At 44.1% G+C, this 12,047-nt stretch overlaps 2 protein-coding genes across 2 annotated transcripts in view; one reads left to right on the top strand and one right to left on the bottom strand.

Annotated features, from left to right (window-relative positions):
* SERP1 (stress associated endoplasmic reticulum protein 1) overlaps positions 1–12,047 on the bottom strand; it is a 312,396-nt gene that overhangs the window by 144,426 nt on the left and 155,923 nt on the right. The gene's annotated exons all lie outside the window — the stretch shown is intronic.
* MED12L (mediator complex subunit 12L) overlaps positions 1–12,047 on the top strand; it is a 99,446-nt gene that overhangs the window by 74,117 nt on the left and 13,282 nt on the right. The window contains exons 21-31 of the mRNA XM_065748257.1: positions 606–833; positions 2,753–2,894; positions 3,669–3,789; positions 4,568–4,669; positions 5,583–5,696; positions 7,267–7,463; positions 7,980–8,168; positions 9,103–9,177; positions 9,300–9,490; positions 9,803–9,964; positions 11,361–11,472. Coding sequence (XP_065604329.1) covers positions 606–833; positions 2,753–2,894; positions 3,669–3,789; positions 4,568–4,669; positions 5,583–5,696; positions 7,267–7,463; positions 7,980–8,168; positions 9,103–9,177; positions 9,300–9,490; positions 9,803–9,964; positions 11,361–11,472 — 1,633 coding nt within the window. The remainder of the gene's footprint in view (positions 1–605; positions 834–2,752; positions 2,895–3,668; positions 3,790–4,567; positions 4,670–5,582; positions 5,697–7,266; positions 7,464–7,979; positions 8,169–9,102; positions 9,178–9,299; positions 9,491–9,802; positions 9,965–11,360; positions 11,473–12,047) is intronic.

Below are 12,047 nucleotides of genomic sequence, written 5' to 3'. Positions count from 1 at the left end.
GTGGGTTTACAAACATGTGGGAATAGCAGTATTTAGTTTGAAAAGCATTTAAGAAAATGAAGAAAAAGAACTGCAGAAATGTATTAGCTGTATGGTCCTTCCTCTGTCTGAAATCTAAAGTTCAATAATGCGAGAGACGTCCTACCCTGCAATAGAAATTCAGGAAGTCATCTAATAAAGCAGAGATATTGAGATGAAAAACCACACAATACCTGTGATTTAAAGCCCCCTTTTCAGAAAAGCAGAGCTAGAAATTCTGTGAAAACTGGGAGCAACATGTATGTATATGATAAGCAGTGATGCGTATGCTTCAGTTTGGTACTGTCAGTGTATTTAGTCACATTCACTGAACGTGCTTTGATACACGATTTATTCACTTTCTGACGATGAAAGCCTGCAGTATTTAGAAATCACCGCCAATAGGAATAAGTGTGCTGTTTTCTCTGGCCACTCAGTGTCAGTCACATCATGGGAGCTTCTTACAAACAGATTTGATTGCAGAGAATGGAAGTCGAGCAATGGCTCCATGATCTCATGTGGTATGTTCAGTAATGGTTGTGCAGAATACCTGTGTTTTTGGCAACTCTCTCTGTTTTGGTCCTCAGTAGTGCCTGTTCTAAGGTGAAGCAAACAATATACAGCAATGTTCAGCCTTCAAATTCCAATCTGCTGTGGGACCCGGAGTTCATGCTAGATTTTATTGAGAATCCTTCTGCTCACAGCATTAACTACTCAATGCTGGGCAAGATCCTGAGCGACAACGCAGCCAACCGCTACAGCTTTGTGTGCAACGCCCTGATGAATGTGTGTATGGGGCACCAAGATGCAGGAAGGTGAGGGATTTCTACGTGGCTCGTGTGAGATTTCATTTCACCTGTTGGGTTTGTGTCTCTGTTGCAGTAGTTTTTGTTCATTACTCTTTCTGATATATTCTGAAAAATGTATATATTAAATTTTCTTTGAACGACATTAATGAAATCAACCTGCATAATTTAACAGAAAGGAGTAACTCGCAGGAAGTGCTCTCTGCTGGGTAAGCTGGAAGCTGTAGTGTCAGCAGATGTGCTGCTCCAGGTAGGACAACTCAGTGCAGTCTTTGCCCATTAGATTCCTGCAAACAAGGGAAGATTCTGCATTAGATCATTTCCTTATGCTTATGCAATCTGTGCTTGATTCATAAAATTTGATTCATCTTTGTAGGTGATGTGTAGCTTTTCAAAGAGTATTTTGTAAGAAGTATTCAAAAATTTTATTGGATAGAAGCGGACAGATTTTAACAACTGTCAGTTGGATTTTAAGAGCAGTTTGGACTTCATGGTGCATGGCTCAAGCAGGTCTCCAGCCATCGAAGTGCAGGTGGCATCAGCAGCCAGCAGGTCGCCCAGCTCTGTCTTGCTGTGGCACCAGCAGGATGTGGCTCTTGTAGCAGTACAGTGCAGTTTGGTCTGATCCAGTGTGTCACTGCTGGAGCCTACAGCTCTTAGATCTTTCTAGATGATCTCAAAATACTGTAGTGAAGAACCCTTGCAGTAACACTATCATAGCACTGGTGTGTAGAGGTTTATGCTGCCACTTCCTCCTTCCTCTACCATTGCCTCTGTCTTCTTATGTGAAAGTGGCACTGCAGCACTGAAGCTGTCCTGCTCCATTTTCCAATTCTGCAGACCCTGATATAGGATGAAAGGGACGCCAGCTTGGGATCAAGTCTTTATCCCTGCCCCAGCACCTTCATTCCTATTTAACAGTGAAAATTGCCAGACTTCAGTGTTCTAACACCGTTCCAATTTGTGCTGAGATAGTCTTGATAATCAGGCCTCGGTGCAGCAGTAGCCAACCATCGTTGTAAAGTCTGCTGACAAACCACAAAACCTGAGGGAATGGGGAAAGTTGTTCCTTTGGACTGGCTCCTGCCCAGGGTGTGTGTGCTGTGCCTATACCTTTCTCCCCTTCCATGGTCTGAATCCTTCTGGGGAACGTGGGGCATCCTTGGCAGAGAGCAGAAGCTGAGATGAAGCAATTCTGTACACCAGCAAAGAGGAACATCCATATGTGTCCAAAAAAGTTTTACTGTGGAACAGGGGAAAAATAACTTGTGCTGGGCTGAGTCAGCTCTGCTCTGTTATTTTAAAATGCTATCTAACTGAGTCACACACTGAATCACACGTTGCAGAATTTGCAACCATGAAACTGCATGGAATGAAATTCACAGGATCAGAAATTCGTAGAATCACCTGAGCTGGAAGTGACCTTTTGGGGCCATCCAGTTCCCCTGCAATGGCCTAGACACATCAGCACCTCGAGCAGGGTCTCAGCAGGACTCATTCATGCCGTTCCATTTTGTCTCTCCTTGCTGCCTGGCAGAGGGTGAGCTGACCTGGGGCTGGGGTGAGGAGCACTGCACTCACTGCTTTCTGGTGGCACATTTGGATGAAAGAGGTCATTGCTGCTGTTGGCAGGGCAGTGCTGAGGAAAGGCAGTGTACCCAGTGGGCAGGGAAGCTAGTGTCGTTGTAGGGTATGCAGTGGGGTTTGCACACAATAAAGGCCCCATGGTGGATGTATGCATGCCATGGGCTACAAGTCGCATGTTGTTTCTTCTGGGTGCTGCAGCTGTCCTCAGCTTGATAGCATAAGACTGTGTGTAGTGTAATCATGTTTGGCCATAACCTCCACCTTCAGTAGGGAAACACCCTTTCTTCTGTCAAGCAGGAATTTGCTCTGACCTAAATGTTTGTTTGTTTCTCCTCTCCTAGGATTAATGACATAGCAAACCTTTGTGCGGAGCTGACGGCGTGCTGCACCGTGCTGAGCTCAGAGTGGCTGGGGGTTGTCAAAGCTCTTTGCTGCTCTTCCAATCATGTGTGGGGTTTCAATGATCTACTCTGCAGTGTGGATGTAAGTTCACACTACCTTCTAAAGTACCTCTTAAACCTGTTTACCTGGGAAGCACATAGAGGTGAAGTAAGGTCTCTGTCCAGTCTGTAATGCTAGGCACAGTTCTGGTCATTTGTCTGCTGGAGTTTTCAAGGCTTTTCATGAGATTTCAGACTGAGATTTTGGATTTTTATTCTTTTCTACATCTTCAGTTTGAATGTTAAGTGAAGGCAGTGCTTAGAGGCTTCTCTGACAAATTTTTTTCTTACTTTGTTGTAGTATAATATGTAATATTTGGAAGTGCTCTTGGAAAGGAGCAGATGTACTGTCTCTAAAAACGCTGGTGGATGTGTAAATAACCATCTCTGTTTAAAAGACTCTGATTGGCTTTTAGATTGTCGAGGTGCAGTACACTTGACTGTTCTTTTCTCCCTGATATAAGATGCCATAGTCCCATGAAAGTCAACAAGATTACCGTGGCTAACTTCACTCAATAAATTGATATTTAGTTTGGGAACAGATTGGAGCTGTGAATGCTGGGGTTATGTTCTTGTGCTGAAACAAAGGAATGATTATTGGTGTCGTTAGTTCTTATAGCGGTAACGTTTTCCCAGATTTTTATAAGACCAGTGCTTGTTACTTTGGAGTTAATTTGTGATACCTGAATGCACTGCAGTGTGTAGATGGTTGCTCACATGTACACGTTTTCCTGTTCATTCTCATAGTTAGTTCCTTACTAATGGTGGCAGCAGTGCACACGCTGTCGTGTGAAGCACTGCGTGTTTTCCCTGCCAGGTGAGTGACCTGTCATTCCACGATTCCCTGGCCACGTTCATTGCGATCCTGATTGCCCGGCAGTGCTTTTCCCTGGAGGATGTTGTTCAGCACGTAGCTCTGCCCTCTCTTCTCGCAGCTGGTAAGATCAAGAGAAGAACTTAGAATGAAAAGCTGAAGACTTTTTAGGGAGTTTCCTTTGACTGAGTGGGAAGTGAGAACTGCTTTCCCGTAGGAAATGACAGCTATTGCCTATACAGCATGTACACTGCTGTAGTTCCCCAAAGGAGGGATGCTGGGTTAGATGAGAGGTCTCATGGCTGACAAGTGGTGGCAGAGCTGCTGTCAGCACTCTGTCCTCTTTTGATATGCAGCATCACCTTCTGCTCAGGACTTTTGTGCTTGACACTCCATGCCTGAATGTCTACCAGATCTACCTGAGTTGTGCTTAGGCACACCTGGGAAGTTCACCTTTTCTGTGCATCTTCTGCAGCCCACAATGTGCATTTGTCTCTCATTTCCTTCTGGCTTCAGTGCCTGATGTTGGCATTTTCTCTCTGACAGTATCATCCTTGCATCCAGCCTGGAATATAGAACCTGTGTTTTCTTCTTTGTTTGCCACATTGCATGTTTCTTTTCACTCTCTGCCTACATTTGTGTTTCTTATTTTTATTTTGACTATTAAAACACAGTTTAACCATGTATTCATTTCTGCCATTAGTTAAGTCTCTGGCTTAACAAAAATCATGCTGTTCTTTCCTGGTTCGGAATGGCTCAAGGCCATAAATGCTAATTCCTGTTGATGAAATTATTGTACTTGCATTTAAAATGGAGCTGTGAAGTAGAACCTCTCCAGGTCTGACAGTGTGGCTTGTGAGGTTCTGGGTAGGTGCCCTATGTCCATGTCCCATATTCTCTAGCCTGTGGAGACCCAGATGCTGAGCCTGGGGCCAGGATGACTTGTCGGCTTCTTCTGCACCTCTTCAGGACTCCCCAGGTCTGCCTCTTTCCCCAGGGAGCAGGTAAGCTGCTTGCTGTGTGGTCCTTTTGTTTCAGAGCAATGGCTTCAGGTATCACGTGTGAAAATATCCGTGGTGAAAAAACATGAGGAAATAGGACCTCAGAATACATTAATGTGTCTGTCCTTTTTAATAGGAATGCTCTGTGGTCTGACCTGTGTGTTTTGCCACAGACCAAAAGAGGAAGGAAAGGGGCACGGAACAAGTAGGTGGCAGTTAAAAGGAAATAACCATTGAAATCACCCGTGTGTGTTTTGACTTCTATGTATTTCAGCATACTTGATGGCAGAGCTATTTCTATGGGAGAAGTAAACTGAAAGCAGGCATTATTTTAAACTGTTAAGTGATGTCACATTCTTCTGTCTAAAATTAATAGTTTCTTTTTTGAACAGAAGCGATGAGCTTCTCTCACATAGTCGGGTGAAATAAGTGAGGGAGTGTTCACCACTCCTAATGGATGACATCACTGTGAACATCCCCCGCTTCCTCTTTCTCTTCTTGTGTTGCTGAGCACGGTGCCACATGCTATGGAATATCCCTGTGGTTAGCTGGGGTCTGCTACCCTGGCTGTCCCACTCTGGCTGTGCATTCCCAGCATCCTTGCATTGTGGCACTGACCAGCAGAAGCTCCGTGGCCGTGCGGACGCTGCTGGGCTGCACCAAAGCAGCGCTCTACAACTGCCACCATTCCCATCACAAATCCACACCGTGGCACTCTGCCACCTGCTGGGAAGGAGATTGGCTCTGTGGCAGCCAAAAGTGAAGTGCCACATGTGCCAGGTGCTTTCCATGACTTACCCATTGTGCTGCAGCTTCAGTTAGCACATTCAGCTCTTCGTTCAGTTGTTTTACTTCTGTAGCTACTGGGAATGTAAAGCACAACCATGTTCTACGAGGTTTATTCTTCTTTCTGTAGGAAAATTCTTTCCTGGAATTCGCTCTTCTTGTGATCGTCATCTCTTAGCTGCTGCTCACAACAGCATAGAAGTGGGAGCTGTGTTTGCAGTCTTGAAAGCAATTCTGATGCTTGGTAAGATTACACAGAAGTAGTGTGTAACATTTCTGTTCTGGTGCTCAGATCAAAACTTGGTAATGCTAATTTACATCCCTGGGAATGCTTCTGGGAGAGGAAAACCCTGGTGGCAGAAGAAAGGTGTAGATGCTCTCTGTGCTCCTGAAGCTTGTGAGTAGCATTTCGCTCCGAGGTCAGGAGACAGTTTTCTCTGGCACATCAGCCCCAGCTGATGGGGCTTCAAGCAGGTGTGATGTTTTGTGTTTTGACCTCCCCGTGCCAAGTTCCAGTGCATCTCTAACACAGGCAAGTCACTCACTGCATGCAGAGGAAATAAGGTCTCAGGTCTCTTTCCCCATCTTTTTCTTTTCTTTACCCCAATTTGTGTATGCCAGTCCTTGAAGAACAGAAAGCAGAATCACTGCTGTGCAACACTGCATGAACGAGGGGGTATTATTTATCCAAACAAATAACCGTCTCAGATTTCTGGTTGGTTTCTGTTCAGTTAGAGCTCTTGTGAGCTGTGGTGATGTGTGTTTCTGGAGCTAAGTGAATGTCCAGTTAAAGAAGCAAGGTGTTCCAGATGTGCACATGCCTGCAGAGATATACTTCCAGATAGAGTACTGCTGTTTGTTCTCCATTGGCCGGTGTCTCAGAACTGTCTCAGAAACTCCACAGTCCTTAATGATGGGACTTGTCATGCCATGCTGGTTGTTGATGCTAATAGCAAACTGAGGAGTTTTCTAGCGGATGGGTTTCATACGTGGTGAACCAGGTATGATCCACAGAAATTTCTGCTGACTTGGGATGTTTGGCGATATAAGCTTGCTTCATCATGCACGCTTCTCAGCGGCCTCACGGGCTCCAGGGTGGAGCAGTTTGGGCTGTTCTCTCCACTACTTCACCCCATAGCTGCATTTTCTTCCTTGTCCATGGTTTCAAAGCCTTACACCTATGTTAAAACTTCTACGGGTTTGATTTTTTGCGTCCTGTCCCATCTGTTCAGCCTTACTCCTCTGGTCAGCCCTGCCTGTTTCAGGCAGATGGTGCTGATGCCCTGTGGAGAGGAGGGGCTCCCTGGGATCTGCCAGGGCTCCCTCAGTGTGCACTGCCCTTTTCCATTCCCACAAAGGTCCACCTCTTTGGTGAAGGAGTCCATGGTGGGCTGAGGGAAGCGTCAGTCCCAACTTGTCTCTTATCTGTGGAGTGTTAATAAATCAGAGTAAGAGAGAAGACTCGGAAAAAAACAGACATCCGAGAAGAAGAAGTAACCCAACTCTTCCTTATCTGCCAAAGCAATTCCATGCACTGCTGGGCCCTTTCCTGTGGAGCACACTGTGGTTTAAGTCGTGTTCAGTTTGTATAAAACTTTTTCTACTTCTGAAATATCCATCAGGAAGTTGTTACACAGAACAAAGCAAGTGGACAATACTTCGGGCACAGTGTGTTTCAGAGCCTCCCAGTGCTGCCTTTCTGGAAAGCAGCTGCCTCACCCCGTCCTTGTTCCTATAGCTCTGGAGGTGTCCCTGTCCAGAGGCTCCGGGGTTTGGGTGCTGCTCACCCTGTGCTCCTGTGCTCTGCTCTGCAGGTGATGCTGAGATCGGCAGCAGCAGTGTCACCGCCGCAAAGAGCGAGGAGCTGCCGGTGAGAGCCCGCCTGGATGAGCCCCCCGAGGATGAGTTGTGGGGCTCTCATGCTCTGAACTCGTGTGGAAAAGCTGTTTCCGTAGAAACTGCTAGTTTGAGCGAGTATGCTAGATATGTGCTGAGAACCATTTGCCAGCAGGTAATGTGGAAAAGTGCTCTCTTCCTTCAGAGAAACAATGGTGTTTTGTTTGGAAAGAACAATGTCTGTTTTGGAGCAAAGTGAATGCTGAAATATTTCAGTAGATGAATTCTCATTGGCTTTCCTGCTTTGGTTTAATACCCTGAGTGATATGTTATCCAGGCTAAAGATAAGATAAAAGCTTAAGTTAGTTGCTTGCATCCACCTGCACTTCCAGATTTGCTTTTCCTTCCTGGCTGTCGGGGAGGGCCATTCTGTCAGCTGTCTGTCCGAAGTGCTCTTGCAGAATTATTTGTGCTATTGCAAAGTTGCTTTAAAAGTATAAAAGAAATAAACTTTTGAAAACAGTCAACTCTTACACTTTCAAGTACAGGAAGATGGAAACCGTTTGTAGAAACACATGAACAATATTTCCCTTTTAAGTTTTGCATGCTGAAAATCCCTCTTCTGTGTAGTTTACAGAAGTTAATGTTGCATTGAAGCTATCTTGTGAATCTGTTGTCTAATTTCCTACAGGAATGGGTTGGAGAACACTGTTTAAAAGAACCTGAGAGACTGTGCACAGACAAAGATCTGATTCTGGATCCTGTTCTTTCAAACAAGCAAGCACAGAAACTTCTTCAACTTATCTGTTATCCTCACGGTGTGAAAGAGTGCTCCGAGGGTGAGAACCCTCAGAGGCAGCACATCAAACGCATACTTCAGGTAAAGCAGTGGAGAAAAAGAAAGGCAGGAATTGATGTAGTGACTGTCCAGCTGCCGTTCAGCAGTGCTGATTTGCGGTTCCTGGTGCAATCCAACAGTCAATGATCATTCTTTAAGTTATATGTGCTGAGGCTCCCCAGTCTTTGCTGTGAACATCTTGCAGTGTGACTTCTGGCATTTCATTACTTCTGATTCCACAGTTGTGGAGGAAACAGTTGTGTTCCGTTGCATGCTCCGTTCCTGCTCCTTGTCAGCCAGCAGGCAGCTGCTGGAAAAGGAGCAGCAATGGGGGCTGCTGAGGTGGGATGCATAGTGCCATGGCAGAGTGCTGTGATGGCAGTGGGGGGACAGACACTCGTGCTCCATGGAAGAGGCTCAGCTGCTGTCCTCCTGGCCCTCAGTTCATTGCTTCTTCAAATTCAGTAGCTTAGGTACGGTTCATTTCTCAAACTGCAGAACTGATTTTCTTTCAGTAGAACTTTGAAGAATCAAATCGGCAATGTCCGGGACTGAAAGGGATCAGGGTTCTGCAAAATAATCACTGTAGCTGCTGGATTTAGTTTAGTCCTGTCTAGATGACCTTGTACTAAATACAAATACATCTATTTGTATGGCAGTGCCATGGTTAAGTGTGATTACTGATGAAAGGGCAAATTACTCTTTTCTTATTTGTATTTAACTTACCTGAGATCTCGCAGAGGACGCGATTTTTATTCAGGAAAGTTGCACGTTAAAGGTATTGGGTAATGGCAGTGGGCAGTTAACATACACTCTTGGGTAGGTCTCATATCTCAAAATGTTATTAGATTTTAAAAACGAGTACTGGTTGTGATGATCTGCTCATAAGATCAGGTTTTCAGATGTACTATGAGATTTTTTCCCCTCAAACCTTCAAATGTTGACACGTGTATTTGTAATGCTAATTCTTACCCAGAACTTAGACCAGTGGACTCTCCGGCAGTCTTGGTTGGAGCTGCAACTGATGATCAAGCAGTGCATGAAGGAGCCTGTGAGTATTTGTCTTCAGACTTTCTTATCTAAATATTTAATGCAAAAAAGTATGTTAAATTTTAACGTAGTCCATGAGCAAACATGCCATGAATGTGCTAGTTTACTTATGTTTTACTGTAGGGTTCTGGGTCTGTGGCTGAAATGAACAGCTTGTTGGATAATATTGCAAAGGCGACAATAGAGGTGTTTCAGCAATCCGCTGATCTAAACAATAACTCTTCTAACTCTGGTATAGGCCTCTTCAATCCAAACTCTGTTGGAAATGCTGACACAAGTAATACAAGACAGAATGGTAAAAAGACATTCCTAAGGTATTTTCTGTAGCACCTTTTTAATTATTTTAGCCAACGTGATACTTAACTATGCATAGATTGCCTAGACTTTTTGCTCTGAAGCAGGAATGACTTGCCTAAAGGTTACTTCTGTTTTCCTTAGATTAACAATAAATTATTTTTGATAATTATTCTTGAATTTTTGGAAACCAGAAAGTATGACTACTCTGTCCACACTAGTTACTGCAGATGTGTTGTGCCCTTATTAAAGCAGTTCAGTATTGTAGCAGCTAGCACTGGTTGCAAAACTACACAGATACTTTGGCTGAAATAAGCTTGTTCTGTTTCTAGTTCCTCTGAGTGGCGAGGAGTGTGGCTGGTGGCTCCCTTGATTGCCAAATTACCTACCTCAGTTCAAGGTAGGGTCTTGAAAGCTGCGGGAGAGGAGCTGGAGAAAGGTCAGCATTTGGGGTCATCTTCTAAGAAGGAAAGAGACAGACAGAAGCAAAAGAGGTATGACCTTGGGAGATCTCTGTGAACAGACCTGACAGATTTTTTGAAGAAGGGAGTATGGAGCCTCTCACTGCCTTCTGTTTTCCTTTCTCACGGTGTTGTGTAGAACACCTAAAACAAGCCCCTTTCAAACCAAATGGCTGTAGGAGCTGCTGAGCCCTTCCTCCGACTCAGCTTCTACACACAGAATTAAAAGCATTTACAAAGTTGTTGTTGTAATGATACAACTGTGTGCTTTTTGAAGCTTAAATCTCTTCTTGGTCAAACCCAAACTCATCTGCTCGTGACAAAACAAACCAGTTGTGCTGTGGGAAATGGTGAAATCTTTTTCGCCACTTTGCGTAGCAAGGATTGCAATTGCAGGAGTCGTTGTCCTGCAAACTGACAGTCGTTGTCCTGCAAACTTATGGCAGTGAACGTGGAAGCTAACAGGTACTCCTACCATGTTGATCCTTAGCTCTGAAAAATCCCCGTTTTAAGTGGTTTTTGAAAGGCAGGCTTTCCAATTAGCTTGTTTTACAGGACCTAGAGATTTTGCTGTCCCTTTAGTCTGCTTGTCACATAAATTGCTCAAGTTAAATGCCAAATGAGAACAGCCATTGAAATGAATACCTGTATGAAATAAATGTGTATGCATAGATGTATGTTTTATTGTGTTCAGGGATATTTGTTGTTTCCTAGCAGTCCGCATTGCTAAAACTGTAAAAGTCACTGTGTGAACTGTTACTCAGATCCCTTTGCTCGCTTTTAATGTCTCTTCTACTTCGCATACTGTACTCCCAGATTTATCTCTGCAAGTTTCTCTCAGTTTGACTAGATTTTATTTCATAGCAGATAGACAGTACTCTAAAGAATCTATGTATGGATTCTGAATGCCCTTACACTGCTATGGCATGTCTCCTGCAGCCAGCTAAAGCTACATCTCGATTTACATACACTAAACCCATGTTCAGATTTCAGTGAGTACAGATGGCTTTCATTTTAATCAGTACTCAGTGAGGAAACTCGGGATTCACTTCAGGCCACTAATGTGGATTAGAAGCTGTAGCTGTCTGGTCTCCACCACAATTATATCCCTAGTTAATCAAAGTGGTCTTAAAATAATGTGTTCTGTTTCTGAGTCAGACCTGCAAGTGTCCGTGTTCCTGGCCGTGCAGTGCCTTGAGCTAGGTGGGTTCTCAGTGCTGGCACGTATAATAACCAGCTGGTGCTCTTCCTACTTCTAGCTGCACGTTCCTTTAATTTGTCTTGTGAGGCTTTCATTTACTGAAAAACAGACACAAATGTAGGTAATGCTACTTCCAGAAAAAAAAACAGACAAAACAAAGATGGAGGTGGAGCTGGGAACTATCAAAATAACATTACTGACTGACTTCTGTGTTTGTCTCTCCTAAAGCATGTCTCTTTTGAGTCAGCAACCTTTCCTTTCTTTGGTACTTACTTGCCTTAAGGGACAGGATGAGCAACGGGAAGGGCTTCTAACATCGCTGCAGAATCAAGTCAATCAGGTAAAACCAGCACGTCATAGTGAGCACCCTTCAGCAGTTTGTGTCATTGCTTTTATGTGTGCAGGAGGGTTTCAAACCAGAAGTGTAACCCATCGTCTGCTGAAAGGAACAGTGAATGGAAGAAAGAATGGGGAAGAGTTTTATCCATTTAATAGGGAGAATGCATCATTTTTTTTTCTAAAAAGGTTACAGAAAAACTTAATGAACGTGAGTGTAACTTCAGTTCTTTCCAGGGAAAACAGTAACAGATGGTTGTCCTGGCAGAAAGCTTCTCAATGTCAACTTTGGTCATAAAAATTTTTTATAGGTTTGAAACCTGATGTTTTGAAACCTTTCATCTTTTCCAGTCGGTATAGATTTAAGAGTTTTATGTGTGTGTGTATGTTCTAGAATACTGCTAGTCTCTAACTGGCAGATAGCCCACACAGCCCATCCCTACAGCTCTGCGTTTGAATCCTTTTGCTTGTTTGCAGCCCCTGCTGATTCTGCTGTGCCTCCTTGTTCCCACCTGGTTTGTGCTGTAGGCTGCATGAGCTTCATTAACTCCTTGACACTATCCTCTAAAGGAGCATAGG

The sequence above is a fragment of the Cyrtonyx montezumae genome, unplaced genomic scaffold, assembly GCF_038088225.1.
Source record: "Cyrtonyx montezumae isolate F1298 unplaced genomic scaffold, pur_monq_1.0 scaffold_5, whole genome shotgun sequence".
Lineage (NCBI taxonomy): Eukaryota > Metazoa > Chordata > Aves > Galliformes > Odontophoridae > Cyrtonyx > Cyrtonyx montezumae.
Note: the sequence above shows the minus strand (reverse complement) of the source record. Positions and strands in the feature narration are given on the sequence as shown.